Below are 19,835 nucleotides of genomic sequence, written 5' to 3'. Positions count from 1 at the left end.
TTCAGTTCCAAGTCATTAAAGAAAACACTGCAAATACACTTTAATGAAACGTCATGATTTTATTTCTATTGATACCATGAACATTACAAATAACATTGGTTTTCTGTGCTGATTACAAATGTTTTTTAGTTCTTCGTTGCAGGATATTACTTGGTGAACTGATGTCCTTCGTGGTGTAGAGCCCTTGTCTAGAAAGAAGGAAAGACAGAGAGAAGGTAGATTGGATTAAGAATGTTTCAGAAGATGAGAACACGCCTTCATAACACATGCACATACAACACACCTGCAGGCGTACACCTGCACACTACTAAAACTGTGTCCAATATAAATGACCCAACTCAGCTACACTCCAACCTGCCTACCTGCTACTGCTGCACATTGAAAGAGTTTCCGGAGGCAATGGACCCGGAGTTACAAGAAACATCCAGATTAGTGGCGTTTCCAATACTTGTCTGGTGTCCTCTTCCTCCTGTTAAGGAAATGAGAGGGAGACAGACGCAGTGAAGGACAGACACAAAGACAAGGTGAGTGGGGGAGGTGAAAACTATCCAGTCCTACTGTATTTATATGTGTGTTGTACAGGTGACCAACAAGAGGTGGGGCTGCCCCTTTCTGGAACCTTCCAGCTCACTGTGAGAAACACAACTCACCACCGACAGTATAACAGTTCCCTGAACCGATGGATCCTGAGTTGTTTCCAGAAACACAAAGGTCAGAGTTGTTGCCCACAGAGGAACCACAACCAGCACCTCCTGAGAGAGGGGAGATGAGAGAGAGCAATATAGAGATGGAGGACCAAAGAAAGAACAGGAGAGAGGAAGAAAGAGAGAAAAACATGTCCTGAAACTTTCACAGCCATCTGAGAGGAACACACACAGAATGAGAGGCAAGTAAACTCTAGGAAACACAAACATAAACCTAGACTACTACTGCTGCTACTACTAATACTACTACTGCTACTAATACTACTACTAATTATAATAATACTACTGCTACTACTACTACTGCTACTGCTACTACTAATACTGCTACTACTAATACTACTGCTACTACTGCTACTAATACTACTACTAATAATAATACTACTACTGCTACTGCTACTACTACTACTGCTACTACTAATACTGCTACTGCTACTACTAATACTGCTACTACTAATAATAATACTACTACTGCTACTACTACTACTGCTACTGCTACTACTAATACTGCTACTACTAATACTACTACTGCTACTGCTACTAATACTACTACTAATAATAATACTACTACTGCTACTACTACTACTGCTACTGCTACTACTAATACTGCTACTGCTACTACTACTGCTACTACTGCTACTGCTGCTACTACTACTACTACTACTACTACTACTGCTACTACTACTACTACTACTACTGCTAATGCTACGGCTACTACTACTACTGCTACTGCTACTACTAATACTGCTACTACTAATACTAATACTGCTACTGCTACTAATACTACTACTAATAATAATACTACTACTGCTACTACTACTACTGCTACTGCTACTACTAATACTGCTACTGCTACTACTACTGCTACTACTGCTACTGCTGCTACTACTACTACTACTACTAATACTACTGCTACTACTACTACTACTACTACTACTACTACTGCTAATGCTACGGCTACTACTACTACTGCTACTGCTACTACTACTACTACTACTACTGCTACTGCTACTACTACTACGGCTCCTTTCGGCTGCTCCCTTTAGGGGGCGCCACAGCGGATCATCCGTTTCCATCTCTTCCTGTCCTCTGCATCTTCCTCTGTCACACCAGCCACCTGCATGTCCTCCCTCACCACCTCCATAAACCTCCTCCCATAAACTCATCCACCTTCATCACCTCCACTCCTTGCATCCTCACCATTCCTCTGTCCTCCCTCTCATTCACGCATATGTATTCCGTCTTGCTCCTGCTGACTTTCATTGCTCTTCTCTCCAGTGCATACCTCCACCTCTCCAGGCTCTCCTCCACCTGCACCCTACTCTCATTACAGATCACAATGTCATCAGCAAACATCATCGTCCACGGAGACTCCTGCCTGATCTCATCCATCAACCTGTCCATCACCACTGCAAACTAGAAAGGGCTCAGAGCCGATCCTTGATGTAGTCCCACCTCCACCTTGACCCCATCTGTCATTCCCACCACCACCTCACTACTGCCACACTGCCCTCATACATATCCTGCACCACTCCTACATACTTCTCTGCAACTCCCGACTTCCTCCTACAATACCACACCTCCTCTCTCGGCACATAAATCTAAGATAAATCTAAAGAAACATAAATCTAGACTAAAGAAGGGAAACATCTAGAGGTCATTTCAGCAAACACACAGACAAATGAAAGTATGCAGCACATGTAAAGGTGTAGCTCTCACCTTGGACTGAGAAGTTATTCCCAGAACCAATCTGTCCTGAGTTGTTAGCAATGTTAAAGCCACTGTTGTTGCCAATCTGGTCTGCCATCGCTGCTGCAACACAAGCACACGGTGAGTTCAATGCAACTGTTCTAGAACTGAGCACACACTCTGGACTTGAGGACATCTGCTGCACAACATCTGGTCAAGCTGCTGGGGCTTTCACCACCACACATAGTGTGTGTGTGTGTGTGTGTGTGTGTGTGTGTGTGTGTGTGTGTGTGTGTGTGTGTGTGTGTGTGTGTGTGTGTGTGATAGAATACATGTAATAGTGAAGTAAGCCTAACAAATGGGATGAATCCAGATAGAATAACAGACGGAGCAGATACAGACACACACTTCCTCTCTTTCTCTTACCGGAGGTTTGAGCTCGTTGTCCTGTGATGTGAAGTGAGCTTGTTGCTTTCAGCTGCACATGTGAGGAGGAGGAGGAGGAGGAGGAGAGACAACTCTCTGCTTTTAAACCCTCCTGCTGGGGTGTGGCTGTGCCAGACTCCTTACTGTAGTTGACAGGTGTTTTTCTAGTTCAGCAGGTCCCACTCTCTTCCACAGAATCTTCATGTCTTCAGAGGAACTGGAGAGGAGGAGGAGGAGGAGGAGGAGGAGGGGAGGGGGGGGCATGTCGCTCATCAATAATGTCTTGATTTGGTTTTTCTTTCCAGTGGTACAGTATCAGCTGGCAGTGAAACATGACAACACAACTTGTGGTGACGTGGTTGTGTTTAGAGGAAGAAGACACTTCCTGTGTCTTTGTCTTCTTACAGTGAGTGTGTTGTCTGCATGTATCCATCCTGTTGTGTAGCAGCAGTGGCAGCTGCAGCACCCGGGGACCAGCCCCACTTCTGATTTCCACTGCCTTGCTCAGGGACACAGGCAGGAGTATTAACCCTAACATGCATGTCTTTTTGATGGTGGGAGGGAACCCACGCAGACACGGGACCACATGCAAACTCCACACAGAGAGGAGCTGGGACGGCCGGGGGTTCGAACCCACGACCTTCTTGCTGTGAGGTAACAGTGCTGACCACTGGGCCACGTGCTGCTTTTGATGTGTGAAATATGATGTTAACATGACAGAGAATATTTCAGTTTTGGGACAGTCCATGTGTACTTCTGGACAGGTCAAATATGTCTCAGGACACTTTGGGGACGATAGTGGGACATGTTTGGAGGCTAAATCATGCTAAGAAATCTGTTGTTGAGGACATCAGTCAAATGAAGTAAATGTTAGTGTGAAACCTTTTAGCTCAGCATCATATTGAGTGTTATCAGAATATGAAGCAAGTTCTTCATATGTGTTGTAAACCTACATCTGGACTTGTTCCTTCTTGTCCTCCCTCCTCCTCCTCCTCCTCCTCACCTCCACCTGACGTCATGGATTCTATGGAAGATAAACACCTGTAAAGAGTTTTACCGTCAACTCACACACACACACACACACACACACACACACACACACACACACACACACACACACACACACACACACACACACATTATTCTACAAATTCTTAGTAACACTGGACAACAAATAGTTTCAGACATTTTGCTGCCTGAAAAAGTGAGAGATGACGATAGACAACGTCAAGCTGAACACAACATAATCTCAGATGTGCTGGATCACGGAGGAAGTTGGGGAAACATTCAAACAGCTTTTCTTGAATGTGACATGTTTAATCTCATAATGATGCTGAGACACTGTGTTAGTTCAGCGGAGCTTAAATTGTGTTGCAGATGGTGTTGGTTTGTCCTCAGCATCTGGTGCCTCTCGTGTCAGTGTCCAGCAACAGTCAGCCGACAGTGATGCATCCAGTTGCCCTGACACCTCTTTTCTATGGTGGCAATGTCCTGGTGAAACCTTTCACTGTCTTCCTCACTGACTGCACCAAGACCAGCAGGGAAGAAGTCCAAGTGTGATGCAGAACAGGAGTTTTCCGTGTCACGTGGCTCTTCATGGCTTTGTGTGCTTTAGGCTTGTTGTCCAGCAGCTCAGTGTAGTTTGGTGCTCTGTGACCAAGAACATTGGAGAATCATCATTCTCTGAACTCTGGTTCTCTTCCAGACAGTTTTAAGCACGCCATTGTTCACTCATTACTAATGAAACCTAATTTGGACCCCCTGTCCTTAATTAACTGCAGACTAATCTCCAAATTGTCTTCTTATCTAAGGCTGTGGAGAAAGTAATTTAATCTCAGTTGGTATTTTTCATGAACACTTAATGGCGTTGTTAACAGTTTCCACTCTGGTTTTAGAGCACTTCATTGTACTGAGACAGCTCTAGTTAAGGTCACAAACGACCAAAACCCCAAAACACTCTGCACCAGAAGTTGGTCCACCCCAAGGATCGAGTCCCCCGGCACAAACAGAGCAACATAGTGTAGCAGTTAAGTGCCAGGAGGATTGCCGTGACTTGTCATCGTTATTGGTGTCTCTCATGTCCGAGGATCCATGCCAAGAGATTAAGGTGTGTGACTGTCCAAGAGGATGGCACAACACAGGAGAGCTAACATGTCAGACCAGGACTCCACAGTCTACACCATCTACAGACCAGGACTCCACACTCTACACCATCTGCAGGCCAGGACTCCACAGTCTACACCATCTACAGGCCAGGACTCCACAGTCTACACCATCTACAGACCAGGACTCCACACTCTACACCATCTACAGAACTGGACTCCACAGTCTACACCATCTACAGGCCAGGACTCCACAGTCTACACCATCTACAGGCCAGGACTCCACAGTCTACACCATCTACAGGCCAGGACTCCACACTCTACACCATCTGCAGACCAGGACTCCACAGTCTACACCATCTACAGACCAGGACTCCACACTCTACACCATCTACAGACCTGGACTCCACAGTCTACACCATCTACAGGCCAGGACTCCACAGTCTACACCATCTACAGGCCAGGACTCCACAGTCTACACCATCTACAGACCAGGACTCCACACTCTACACCATCTGCAGACCAGGACTCCACAGTCTACACCATCTACAAGCCAGGACTCCACACTCTACACCATCTGCAGACCAGGACTCCACACTCTACACCATCTGCAGACCAGGACACCACAGTCTACACCATCTGCAGACCAGGACACCACAGTATACACCATCTGCAGGCCAGGACTCCACAGTCTACACCATCTACAGACCAGGACTCCACACTCTACACCATCTGCAGACCAGGACTCCACAGTCTACACCACCTGCAGTTCAGTCGCCACTCTTTCAAGGTTGAGGATGTGCACATCCTTGATAGGGAGGAACTTTGGTTTAAACGGGGAGTGAAAGAGGCCATCCATGTGAAGAGGGAACAACCATCTCTGAACCGGTGGGGGGGGGGGCTAAAAGTACATCAGTCGCCAAAAATAAAATAAATAAATGAGTGTTGTGTCCAGATGAACTGATTAGACTCTCTGTGATTTCCTTACCTGCATTATTTAGCTTGTCCTTTTTGAAACATCAGTCAGATGAACATAATCTGAGTGTGAAACCCCTTTTGGCTGAGGTGTCATGTTGTGTGTTATCAGGAATATGAAACACCTTCTTCATTTGTCCTTTTAAACGTCACCATGACTTGTTCCCTCTTGTCGTCCCTCCTCCTCCTCACTTCCACCTGATGACATAGAGTCTATGGAAGATAAACACCTGTAAAGAGCTTTACACACACACACACACACACACACACACACACACACACACACACACACACACACACACACACACACACACACACAGATCCTCTTTAAATTGATTTGGGCATATGTGTGTGTCCCATATGAGCACCACACAAAAAAGCTGATGGAGTTTGGGGGACCAAACAGAATGACCTTAGACTTCTCAGTAAATGTAAGAAAATTTTGAGACATCCAAGGTTTAACATCAGACAGGCAAGTTGAGAGATTTGCTAGGCTGCTGTGGGTTTTAGTGACATATACACTCACTGGCCACTTTATTAGGTACACCTTGCTAGTACCGGGTTGGACCCCCTTTTGCCTTCAGAACTGCCTTAATCCTTCGTGGCATAGATTCAACAAGGTACTGGAAACATTCCTCAGAGAGTTTGGTCCATATTGACATGATAGCATCACGCAGTTGCTGCAGATTTGTCGGCTGCACATCCATGATGCGACTCTCCCGGTCCACCACATCCCAAAGGTGCTCTATTGGATTGAGATCTGGTGACTGTGGAGGCCATTTGAGTACAGTGAACTCATTGTCATGTTCAAGAAACCAGTTTGAGATGATTCGAGCTTTATGACATGGCGCGTTATCCTGCTGGAAGCAGCCATCAGAAGATGGGAACACTGTGGTCATAAAGGGATGGACATGGTCAGCAACAATACTCAGGTAGGCTGTGGCGTTGACAAGATGCTCAATTGGTACTAAGGGGCCCAAAGTGTGCCAGGAAAATATCCCCCACACCATTGCACCACCACCACCAGCCTGAACCGTTGATACAAGGCAGGATGGATCCATGCTTTCATGTTGTTGACGCCAAATTCTGACCCTACCATCCGAATGTCGCAGCAGAAATCGAGACTCATCAGACCAGGCAACGTTTTTCCAGTCTTCTATTGTCCAATTTTGGTGAGCCTGTGCGAATTGTAGCCTCAGTTTCCTGTTCTTAGCTGATAGGAGTGGCACCCGGTGTGGTCTTCTGCTGCTGTAGCCCATCTGCCTCAAGGTTCGACGTGTTGTGCGTTCAGAGATGCTCTTCTGCATACCTCGGTTGAAATGAGTGGTTATTTGAGTTACTGTTGCCTTTCTATCAGCTCGAACCAGTCTGGCCATTCTCCTCTGACCTCTGGCATCAACAAGGCATTTTCGCCCACAGAACTGCCGCTCACTGGATATTTTCTCTTTTTCGGACCATTCTCTGTAAACCCTAGAGATGGTTGTGCGTGAAAATCCCAGTAGATCAGCAGTTTCTGAAATACTCAGACCAGCCCGTCTGGCACCAACAACCATGCCACGTTCAAAGTCACTTAAATCACCTTTCTTCCCCATTCTGATGCTCGGTTTGAACTGCAGCAGATCGTCTTGACCATGTCTACATGCCTAAATGCATTGAGTTGCTGCCATGTGATTGGCTGATTAGACATTTGCGTTAACAAGCAGTTGGACAGGTGTGCCTAATAAAGTGGCCGGTGAGTATATAATTGAATGTTGTCAGCACAATATGGTAAAACTCATCATGATTTTGAATAACTAGGCCACAAGGCAGCATGTACAGAGGAAATAGAAGTGGGCTGAAAACTGAGCCTTGAGGAACACCACAACTCAACTGAGCCATCAGGAAAGTGGTGTTACCCAGAACAACAGAAAAAGTTCTCTTGGAGAGGTATGACCTTAATAACCCAGGAGCCAAGCCCTTGATACCTACACAGGTCTCCAAGCGATGTAAGAGGATATTGTGATCGACTGTGTCAAAGGCAGCACGTTAAGTCTAAAAGAACACAATTCAAGCAGTCACCTCTGTCTACAGTCAGCAGTAAGGCATTAGTAACCTTAACTAGAGCTGTCTCGGTACCAGGAAGTGTTTTAAACAAGACTGGGAACTGTAAAACATAAAACTATTATTATTCATAAAAAATACTACTTGAAATGAAATAACTGTTTCCAGAACCTTGGGTAAAAAAGACAAGTTGGAGATTGGCCTGTAGTTACTTTAGGATAGGGGATCAAAATTAGGTTTCTTTAGCAATGGGTGAACAATTGCATGCTTTAAACTGTCTGCAAAATACCACAGGCCAGAGAATTAGTACAAATTTGTAGAATAACGGGGCTGTTAACAGTGGAAAATACTTCCTCGAGCAGCTTAGTGGGGATTATGTCTAAGATGCAGGAAGAGGAGTTCATGTTGGAGACTGGATTCTAACACTGTATATACACACATATAACCGTATACACATAAGCAAAGAAAATATAATCCAGAATAGTGTTTTAATCAGTATGTTGAAAATAAATGGAATTTGAAGATGTTCTACTTTCTTTCAGTTCCAAGTCATTAAAGAAAACACTGCAAATACATTTTAATGAAACGTCACGATTTTATTTATATTGATACCATGAACATTACAAATAACATTGGTTTTCTGTGCTGATTACAAATGTTTTTTATTTCTTCGTTGCAGGATATTACTTGGTGAACTGATGTCCTTCGTGGTGTAGAGCCCTTGTCTAGAAAGAAGGAAAGACAGAGAGAAGGTAGATTGGATTAAGAATGTTTCAGAAGATGAGAACACGCCTTCATAACACATGCACATACAACACACCTGCAGGCGTACACCTGCACACTACTAAACTGTGTCCAATATAAATGACCCAACTCAGCTACACTCCAACCTGCCTACCTGCTACTGCTGCACATTGAAAGAGTTTCCGGAGGCAATGGACCCGGAGTTACAAGAAACATCCAGATTAGTGGCGTTTCCAATACTTGTCTGGTGTCCTCTTCCTCCTGTTAAGGAAATGAGAGGGAGACAGACGCAGTGAAGGACAGACACAAAGACAAGGTGAGTGAGGGAGGTGAAAACTATCCAGTCCTACTGTATTTATATGTGTGTTGTACAGGTGACCAACAAGAGGTGGGGCTGCCCCTTTCTGGAACCTTCCAGCTCACTGTGAGAAACACAACTCACCACCGACAGTATAACAGTTCCCTGAACCGATGGATCCTGAGTTGTTTCCAGAAACACAAAGGTCAGAGTTGTTGCCCACAGAGGAACCACAACCAGCACCTCCTGAGAGAGGGGAGATGAGAGAGAGCAATATAGAGATGGAGGACCAAAGAAAGAACAGGAGAGAGAGGAAGAAAGAGAGACAAACATGTCCTGAAACTTTCACAGCCATCTGAGAGGAACACACACAGAATGAGAGGCAAGTAAACTCTAGGAAACACAAACATAAACCTAGACTACTACTGCTACTAATACTACTACTACTACTACTGCTACTACTACTACTACTGCTACTACTACTACTACTGCTACTGCTACTACTACTGCTGCTACTGCTACTGCTACTAATACTACTACTACTGCTACTGCTGCTACTACTACTGCTACCACTACTACTAATACTACTACTGCTACTACTACTGCTGCTACCACTACTGCTCCTGCTACTGATACTACTACTACGGCTCCTTTTGGCTGCTAACTTTAGGGGGCGCCAGAGCGGATCATCCGTCTCCATCTCTTCCTGTCCTCTGCATCTTCCTCTGTCACACCAGCCACCTGCATGTCCTCCCTCACCACATCCATAAACCTCCTCTTTGGCCTTCCTCTTCTCCTCTTCCCTGGCAGTCACAAATCCCTCCTGACACTCTTCTCCACCCACTCCACCCTGCCTGCACTCTCTTCTCCACCTCTCTCCTGCACTCCCCGTTACTTTGGACAGTTGACCCCAAGTATTTAAACTCATACACCTTCATCACCTCCACTCCTTGCATCCTCACTATTCCACTGTCCTCCCTCTCATTCACACATAGGTATTCCGTCTTGCTCCTACTGACTTTCATTGCTCTTCTCTCCAGTGCATACCTCCACCTCTCCAGGCTCTCCTCCACCTGCACCCTACTCTCACTACAGATCACAATGTCATCCGCAAACATCATCGTCCACGGAGACTCCTGCCTGATCTCATCCGTCAACCTGTCCATCACCACTGCAAACAAGAAAGGGCTCAGAGCCGATCCTTGATGTAGTCCCACCTCCACCTTGACCCCATCTGTCATTCCAACCACCACCTCACTACTGCCACACTGCCCTCATACATATCCTGCACCACTCCTACATACTTCTCTGCAACTCCCGACTTCCTCATACAATACCACACCTCCTCTGTCGGCACATAAATCTAAGATAAATCTAAAGAAACATAAATCTAGACTAAAGAAGGGAAACATCTAGAGGTCATTTCAGCAAACACACAGACAAATGAAAGTATGCAGCACATGTAAAGGTGTAGCTCTCACCTTGGACTGAGAAGTTATTCCCAGAACCAATCTGTCCTGAGTTGTTAGCAATGTTAAAGCCACTGTTGTTGCCAATCTGGTCTGCCATCGCTGCTGCAACACAAGCACATGGTGAGTTCAATGCAACTGTTCTAGAACTGAGCACACACTCTGGACTTGAGGACATCTGCTGCACAACATCTAGTCAAGCTGCTGGGGCTTTCACCACCATACATAGTGTGTGTGTGTGATAGAATACATGTAATAGTGAAGTAAGCCTAACAAATGGGATGAATCCAGATAGAATAACAGACGGAGCAGATACAGACACACACTTCCTCTCTTTCTCTTACCGGAAGTTTGAGCTCGTTGTCCTGTGATGTGAAGTGAGCTTGTTGCTTTCAGCTGCACATGTGAGGAGGAGGAGGAGGAGGAGAGACAACTCTCTGCTTTTAAACCCTCCTGCTGGGGTGTGGCTGTGCCAGACTCCTTACTGTAGTTGACAGGTGTTTTTCTAGTTCAGCAGGTCCCACTCTCTTCCACAGAATCTTCATGTCTTCAGAGGAACTGGAGAGGAGGAGGAGGAGGAGGAGGAGGAGGAGGAGGAGGAGGAGGAGGAGGAGGAGGGGAGGGGGGGAGGGGAGGGGGGCATGTCGCTCATCAATAATGTCTTGATTTGGTTTTTCTTTCCAGTGGTACAGTATCAGCTGGCAGTGAAACATGACAACACAACTTGTGGTGACGTGGTTGTGTTTAGAGGAAGAAGACACTTCCTGTGTCTTTGTCTTCTTACAGTGAGTGTGTTGTCTGCATGTATCCATCCTGTTGTGTAGCAGCAGTGGCAGCTGCAGCACCCGGGGACCAGCCCCACTTCTGATTTCCACTGCCTTGCTCAGGGACACAGGCAGGAGTATTAACCCTAACATGCATGTCTTTTTCATGGTGAGAGGGAACCCACACAGACACGGGACCACATGCAAACTCCACACAGAGAGGAGCTGGGACGGCCTGGGGTTCGAACCCACGACCTTCTTGCTGGGAGGCAACAGTGCTGACCACTGGGCCACGTGCTGCTTTTGATGTGTGAAATATGATGTTAACATGACAGAGAATATTTCAGTTTTGGGACAGTCCATGTGTACTTCTGGACAGGTCAAATATGTCTCAGGACACTTTGGGGACGATAGTGGGACATGTTTGGAGGCTAAATCCTGCTAAGAAATCTGTTGTTGAGGACATCAGTCAAATGAAGTAAATGTTAGTGTGAAACCTTTTAGCTCAGCATCATATTGAGTGTTATCAGAATATGAAGCAAGTTCTTCATATGTGCTGTAAACCTACATCTGGACTTGTTCCTTCTTGTCCTCCCTCCTCCTCCTCACCTCCACCTGACGTCATGGATTCTATGGAAGATAAACACCTGTAAAGAGTTTTACTGTCAACTCACACACACACACACACACACACACACACACTTTGCTTGCTTTAGGTTGTCCGTCGTGTCCGATGATGACAATCCTGCCTCTGTCACTTGTGAGTCTTCTTATGGCTGTAAAGCCCAATCCGCGATCCACAATGTCTGCCGCAGACAGAACAGGTGAAATCACTGACTTGGAGTGTAGGTGCACTGACTTGGAGTGTAGGTGCACTGACTGGGAGTGTAGGTGTACTGACTGGGGGTGTAGCTGTGCTGACTGGGGGTGTAGGTGTACTGACTGGGGGTGTAGCTGTGCTGACTGGGGGTGTAGGTGTACTGACTGGGGGTGTAGCTGTGCTGACTGGGGATGTAGGTGCACTGACTGGGGGTGTAGGTGTACTGACTGGGGGTGTAGGTGTACTGACTGGGGGTGTAGGTGTGGTACTGGCTTCACGTCTCTTCAGACGTCTTCTGGTCCGTCGATCACCCCGGTCCTTCTCGAGGTTTTGCACCCCTTGTTGACAGAGCTGCTGCCAGATGGAGCGTTGGGCGGCAGTGTCTTCCAGCTGGCTCGGGTTCAGGCCGCACTTCTTTATGATGGTCTTCAGCTGGTCTTTGTACCGTTTTTCTGGCCCCCTGCCAAGCGGCGGCCAAGATGTAGCTGGCCATACAGCACTTTACGCGGTAAGCGCTCCTTTGGCATCCTGATGACGTGACCGAGCCATCGAAGTTGGTGCTGGGTGACGGTAGCCTCCATGCTGATGCAGTTGGTCTTGCGGAGTATTTCAGTATGGGGCACTCGGTCACGCCAGGTTCTCCTCAGGATGCATTGTAGGCATCTGATGTGGAAGGCCTCAAGCATCCTGAGGTGGTGGCTGTGCAGGGTCCACACCTCACAGCTGTAGAGGAGAGTCGTGATGACAACTGCCAAGTAGACAGATATTTTGGTGTGGAGGTTGAGGTCTTTGTTTTGAAAGACCCTTCTCCTAAGTCTGCCAAAAGAGGATGACGCTTGTTTAATCCGGTTTTGCATCTCCCTGTCGATGCTGCAGTCGTCAGAGAGGAAGCTGCCCAGGTATTTGAAGGATTCCGCTTTTGCAAGTGGTTTGTCGGAGATGGTGAAGGTTGGTGAATGAGATGGAGGAGTACATGGCCACTGGCATACTACTCCAGTCTTTGCCATGTTTATAGAGAGCCCCATCCTACCATGCGCCCTTGCAGCAGCTGCAAGGGTAGCTTGTAGTGCCTCGGATGTGTGGGCCACAACTGCACAGTCATCTGCGTACTGTAACTCGATGATGTGCTCACATGTCATTTTTGTGACCGCTTGGAGCCCACGGATGTTAAATAGGTTTCCATCTAGTCTGAAGTCCACAGTAACCCCACTGTCCTTCCTGATTTCCTTGTGGAGCAGCAATGTCACACACAGGAGGAATATGTTGAAGAGAACTGGAGCAAGGATGCACCCCTGACGTACCCCGGTGCACACCCTGAAGGGCTCGGATTCCTGGCCTCCAATGGTCACACGTGCCATCATCCCCACGTGAAATCTTTGAAGGATGTTGACAAACTTTCGTGGACAGCCAAACTTCAGGAGGATGTTCCATAGGATGTCCCTGTTGACTGTGTCGAAAGCCTTTGACAGGTCAATGAAGGCTATGAAGAGGTTCTGATGTTGCTCCCTACACCTCTCCTGGAGTTGCCGTGCTGTGAACACCATGTCCACAGTAGTCCTATTCCTCCTAAACCCACACTGTGACTCAGGCAACAGCTCCTCTGAGATGTGTTTTACCAGCCTGTGTAGCATAAGTTTGGCCAGGACTCTTCCAGCAACAGCCAGTAGTGAAATGCCACGGCTCTTGCCACAGAGGGACTTGTCTCCTTTGCCTTTGTATATGGAGATGATGTTAGCATCCATCCACTGCTGAGGGACGGTTTCATTCTTCCATACGTGTGAGATGAACAGGAAAAGTGCACGGGTGCAGAGGTAGCCTCCCTGTTTACAAATCTCTGCAGGGATACTGTCAGGGCCAGGGGTCTTGTTATTTTTCAGCGACCTAACTGCACAATGAACCTCTTCAAAGGTTGGTGGAAGGTCAAGGTCTTGGATGGTGGGGCGGACAGGTAGTTCATCCAAGACTGAGGGATCTGTTGGAGAGGGCTGGTTCAAAAGAGTCTCAAAATGTTCTGCCCATCTTTTTGTGATGTGTTTCTGATCCTTTATGAGGGTGGTACCATCATCAGACTTCAGGGGGGAGACAGAGCAGTTTCTTGGGCCGTAGATGGTTTTCACTGCATCATAAAAGTTGTGCATATCATTTCTATCGGCATGGGTTTGTATTTCATTTGCCTTCGATATCCACCACTCATTCTGCAGGGCACGCAATTTTGACTGCACCTCTCTCCTGGATGCTTGCCATTGTTGCCGGAGAGTAGCTGATGTGGGATTGTTGAGGACAGCACTGTGTGCTTTATGCATGCCTTTGAGTATGGAAGTTATTGTGCCTGTGTTGTCATTGAACCAGTCCTGTTGTTTTCTGCTCTTGTAACCGATGGATTGGGATGCTGCCTTATAGAGTCTGGAGCTCACGGAAGACCATTTCCTATCAATGGAATCTTCTGTGCTCAAGAGAAGCTCAGTGTCTTCCAGGTTTTCAGCCAGAGAGAGGCGCAGATTGTTCTGGACTTCAGCCTTTTCTAGCCGGGTACAGTCAAGCCTCTTCTTTCCTGACCTTTGGAGATGAACAGCGGGGTGTACCTCCACCTGGAGCCTGGTCATGATGAGCCGGTGATCTGTCCAGCACTCAGCACCTCTCATTGCACGAGTGAGTAAGACGTCTTTTGTATCAGCATGTCTCACAATGATGTGGTCCAAGAGGTGCCAATGTTTGGAGCGTGGGTGCATCCAGGATGTTTTGTGCTTATTTTTTAATTGGAAGAGGGTGTTTGTGATGGTCAAGCCATGCACAATAGCAATGTCAATATTGTAGCGATTGAGTTCCGCTGCAATTAGTGCGGTCCTTCGCTGAGGTCTTTCGGCATTAACGTCCAGCAGAGTTCTTATGTTCCATGTTGCCAGTTTAAAGGGAATTATTTTCTTTTTTTTATTTCGACCGCAGAGTGGAATGTCCCGATAGGTGCGGTAGCCTATCCAGGATGTTTTGAGTGGGCAATGTTTAGGCCACCTTTTCTAGGCCCCTCCACAGTTGGGGTGAGCAGTGTGGCTCCTAAATAGGGCTGCTCTGACACACAGGGGTCTGCCGAGAGCAGCTGCCACTCAAGCCCAGCTGCTGGCGACCATGAATAGCCCTGTGCCGCTGGCGTGCAGGGGTCTGATTAGGAGCTTCCAGTGCATTCATACCTGCTCCCGTCACCAGACGCCCCATCGCCGCCAGACTTTGATCCATATTCCGGTTGCTGGTCTCACGGAGGCAGAGGTGGATACCTGCGCAAAGAGATTATTTAGAGTGCCGCTGGGGGTGCGCATGTCCCAGCAGCACTTCTTCACTCTGAGAGGGTGGGATCCGGTGGCAAGGGGGGCCCAAGACGACAGCACTCTTCCACAGCTGCAGGAGGCTGCCGGAGCTCCAGTCTGTCAGAGGACCGCCTATCGTGCGCCGCCATGCACGTTGCTTTTCTCTCAGGGTGTGCTCCCCTAGCCTTTGTCGTCCTACACTTACCCACAAGGCAGTGGGACAGTGGTTGGTCAATGCCAGGGCGTATCCACTTCACATGGGCCTGCGTATTAGACCTCTGGGGACCACTGTAGCTCCGAGATCCCCTACAGTTTAGCCAGGGACCGCAACGTACCCAGTTACCGTGTGTGGCCACGAGGAGGCACTGCAGGAGTCTTGGCGGTAGAGAGTCTATGTACCGGCAGGGGAGACTTACGCACTCGGCTCCTCTTTTCACCCCCGCAAAGAGGGCCAGCCGGCGGCAGTAGCTGAGAGCAGAGAGTAGCAAGCAGAAGCAGCATGAGGCATGCAGCCCGCACTAACTACAAGCACTACTACCCCAGTATTACTGCACTGACGCATCACACACGCCCTGTGCATCACACACACACACACACACACACACACACACACACACACACACACACACACACACACACACACACACACACACACACACACATTATTCTGCAAATTCTTAGTAACACTGGACAACAAATAGTTTCAGACATTTTGCTGCCTGAAAAAGTGAGAGATGACGATTGACAACGTCAAGCTGAACACAAAATAATCTCAGATGTGCTGGATCACGGAGGAAGTTGGGGAAACATTCAAACAGCTTTTCTTGAATGTGACATGTTTAATCTCATAATGATGCTGAGACACTGTGTTAGTTCAGCGGAGCTTAAATTGTGTTGCAGATGGTGTTGGTTTGTCCTCAGCATCTGGTGCCTCTCGTGTCAGTGTCCAGCAACAGTCAGCCGACAGTGATGCATCCAGTTGCCCTGACACCTCTTTTCTATGGTGGCAATGTCCTGGTGAAACCTTTCACTGTCTTCCTCACTGACTGCACCAAGACCAGCAGGGAAGAAGTCCAAGTGTGATGCAGAACAGGAGTTTTCCGTGTCACGTGGCTCTTCATGGCTTTGTGTGCTTTAGGCTTGTTGTCCAGCAGCTCAGTGTAGTTTGGTGCTCTGTGACCAAGGACATTGGAGAATCATCATTCTCTGAACTCTGGTTCTCTTCCAGACAGTTTTAAGCACGCCATTGTTCACCCATTACTAATGAAACCTAATTTGGACCCCCTGTCCTTAATTAACTGCAGACTAATCTCCAAATTGTCTTCTTATCTAAGGCTGTGGAGAAAGTAATTTCATCTCAGTTGGTATTTTTCATGAACACCTAATGGCGTTGTTAACAGTTTCCACTCTGGTTTTAGAGCACTTCATTGTACTGAGACAGCTCTAGTTAAGGTCACAAACGACCAAAACCCCAAAACACTCTGCACCAGAAGTTGGTCCACCCCAAGGATCGAGTCACCCGGCACAAACAGAGCAACATAGTGTAGCAGTTAAGTGCCAGGAGGATTGCCGTGACTTGTCATCGTTATTGGCGTCTCTCATGTCCGAGGATCCATGCCAAGAGATTAAGGTGTGTGACTGTCCAAGAGGATGGCACAACACAGGAGAGCTAACATGTCAGACCAGGACTCCACAGTCTACACCATCTACAGACCAGGACTCCACAGTCTACACCATCTACAGACCAGGACTCCACAGTCTACACCATCTACGGGCCAGGACTCCACAGTCTACACCATCTGCAGGCCAGGACTCCACAGTATACATCATCTACAGGCCAGGACTCCTTAGTCTACACCATCTGCAGGCCAGGACTCCACAGTCTACACCATCTACAGACCAGGACTCCACAGTCTACACCATCTACAGACCAGGACACCACAGTCTACACCATCTGCAGACCAGGACTCCACAGTCTACACCATCTACAGGCCAGGACTCCACAGTCTACACCATCTACAGGCCAGGACTCCACAGTCTACACCATATACAGGCTAGGACTCCACATTCTACACCATCTACAGGCCAGGACTCCACAGTCTACACCATCTGCAGTTCAGTGGCCACTCTTTCAAGGTCGAGGATGTGCACATCCTTGATAGGGAGGAACTTTGGTTTAAACGGGGAGTGAAAGAGGCCATCCATGTGAAGAGGGAACAACCATCTCTGAACCGGTGGGGGGGGGGGGCTAATAGTACATCAGTCGCCAAAAATAAAATAAATAAATGAGTGTTGTGTCCAGATGAACTGATTAGACTCTCTGTGATTTCCTTACCTGCATTATTTAGCTTGTACTTTTTGAAACATCAGTCAGATGAACATAATCTAGAGTCTATGGAAGATAAACACCTGTACAGAGCTTTACACACACACACACACACACACACACACACACACACACACACACACACACACACACAGATCCTCTTTAAATTGATTTGGGCATATGTGTGTGTCCCATATGAGCACCACACAAAAAAGCTGATGGAGTTTGGGGGACCGAACAGAATGACCTTAGACTTCTCATTAAATGTAAGAAAATTTTGAGACATCCAAGGTTTAACATCAGACAGGCAAGTTGAGAGATTTGCTAGGCTGCTGTGGGTTTTAGTGACATATACGTATAATTGAATGTTGTCAGCACAATATGGTAAAACTCATCATGATTTTGAATAACTAGGCCACAAGGCAGCATGTATAGAGGAAATAGAAGTGGGCTGAAAACTGAGCCTTGAGGAACACCACAACTCAACTGAGCCATCAGGAAAGTGGTGTTACCCAGAACAACAGAAAAAGTTCTCTTGGAGAGGTATGACCTTAATAACCCAGGAGCCAAGCCCTTGATGCCTACACAGGTCTCCAAGCGATGTAAGAGGATATTGTGATCGACTGTGTCAAAGGCAGCACGTTAAGTCTAAAAGAACACAATTCAAGCAGTCACCTCTGTCTACAGTCAGCAGTAAGGTATTAGTAACCTTAACTAGAGCTGTCTCGGTACCAGGAAGTGTTTCAAAAACCAGACTGGGAACTGTAAAACATAAAACTATTATTATTCATAAAAAATACTACTTGAAATGAAATAACTTTTTCCAAAACCTTGGGTAAAAAAGACAAGTTGGAGATTGGCCTGTAGTTACTTTAGGATAGGGGATCAAAATTAGGTTTCTTTAGCAATGGGTGAACAATTGCATGCTTTAAACTGTCTGCAAAATACCACAGGCCAGAGAATTAGTACAAATTTGTAGAATAACGGGGCTGTTAACAGTGGAAAATACTTCCTCGAGCAGCTTACTGGGGATTATGTCCAAGATGCAGGAAGAGGAGTTCATATTGGAGACTGGATTCTAACACTGTATATACACACATATAACTGTATACACATAAGCAAAGAAAATATAATCCAGAATAGTGTTTTAATCAGTATGTTGAAAATAAATAGAATTTGAAGATGTTCTACTTTCTTTCAGTTCCAAGTCATTAAAGAAAACACTGCAAATACACTTTAATGAAACGTCATGATTTTATTTATATTGATACCATGAACATTACAAATAACATTGGTTTTCTGTGCTGATTACAAATATTTTTTAGTTCTTCGTTGCAGGATATTACTTGGTGAACTGATGTCCTTCGTGGTGTAGAGCCCTTGTCTAGAAAGAAGGAAAGACAGAGAGAAGGTAGATTGGATTAAGAATGTTTCAGAAGATGAGAACACGCCTTCATAACACATGCACATACAACACACCTGCAGGCGTACACCTGCACACTACTAAAACTGTGTCCAATATAAATGACCCAACTCAGCTACACTCCAACCTGCCTACCTGCTACTGCTGCACATTGAAAGAGTTTCCAGAGGCAATGGACCCGGAGTTACAAGAAACATCCAGATTAGTGGCGTTTCCAATACTTGTCTGGTGTCCTCTTCCTCCTGTTAAGGACATGAGAGGGAGACAGACGCAGTGAAGGACAGACACAAAGACAAGGTGAGTGGGGGAGGTGAAAACTATCCAGTCCTACTGTATTTATATGTGTGTTGTACAGGTGACCAACAAGAGGTGGGGCTGCCCCTTTCTGGAACCTTCCAGCTCACTGTGAGAAACACAACTCACCACCGACAGTATAACAGTTCCCTGAACCGATGGATCCTGAGTTGTTTCCAGAAACACAAAGGTCAGAGTTGTTGCCCACAGAGGAACCACAACCAGCACCTCCTGAGAAAGGGGAGATGAGAGAGAGCAATATAGAGATGGAGGACCAAAGAAAGAACAGGAGAGAGAGGAAGAAAGAGAGACAAACATGTCCTGAAACTTTCACAGCCATCTGAGAGGAACACACACAGAATGAGAGGCAAGTAAACTCTAGGAAACACAAACATAAACCTAGACTACTACTGCTACTACTAATACTACTACTGCTACTGCTACTACTACTGCTACTACTACTGC

The 19,835-nt window shown here is 46.7% G+C and overlaps 1 protein-coding gene across 1 annotated transcript in view; it reads right to left on the bottom strand.

Annotated features, from left to right (window-relative positions):
• Nucleotides 1-365: 365 nt before the first annotated feature.
• The window catches only part of LOC130123118 (uncharacterized), a 36,521-nt gene continuing 17,051 nt past the window's right edge, over nt 366-19,835 (bottom strand). Inside the window, exons 6-11 of the mRNA XM_056292244.1 lie at nt 19,500-19,601; nt 10,457-10,549; nt 9,120-9,221; nt 2,421-2,513; nt 651-752; nt 366-469 (exon numbers count right to left, since the gene is read on the bottom strand). Coding sequence (XP_056148219.1) covers nt 366-469; nt 651-752; nt 2,421-2,513; nt 9,120-9,221; nt 10,457-10,549; nt 19,500-19,601 — 596 coding nt within the window. The remainder of the gene's footprint in view (nt 470-650; nt 753-2,420; nt 2,514-9,119; nt 9,222-10,456; nt 10,550-19,499; nt 19,602-19,835) is intronic.

The sequence above is a fragment of the Lampris incognitus genome, chromosome 13 (genome assembly GCF_029633865.1).
Source record: "Lampris incognitus isolate fLamInc1 chromosome 13, fLamInc1.hap2, whole genome shotgun sequence".
NCBI classification, from domain to species: domain Eukaryota; kingdom Metazoa; phylum Chordata; class Actinopteri; order Lampriformes; family Lampridae; genus Lampris; species Lampris incognitus.
Note: the sequence above shows the minus strand (reverse complement) of the source record. Positions and strands in the feature narration are given on the sequence as shown.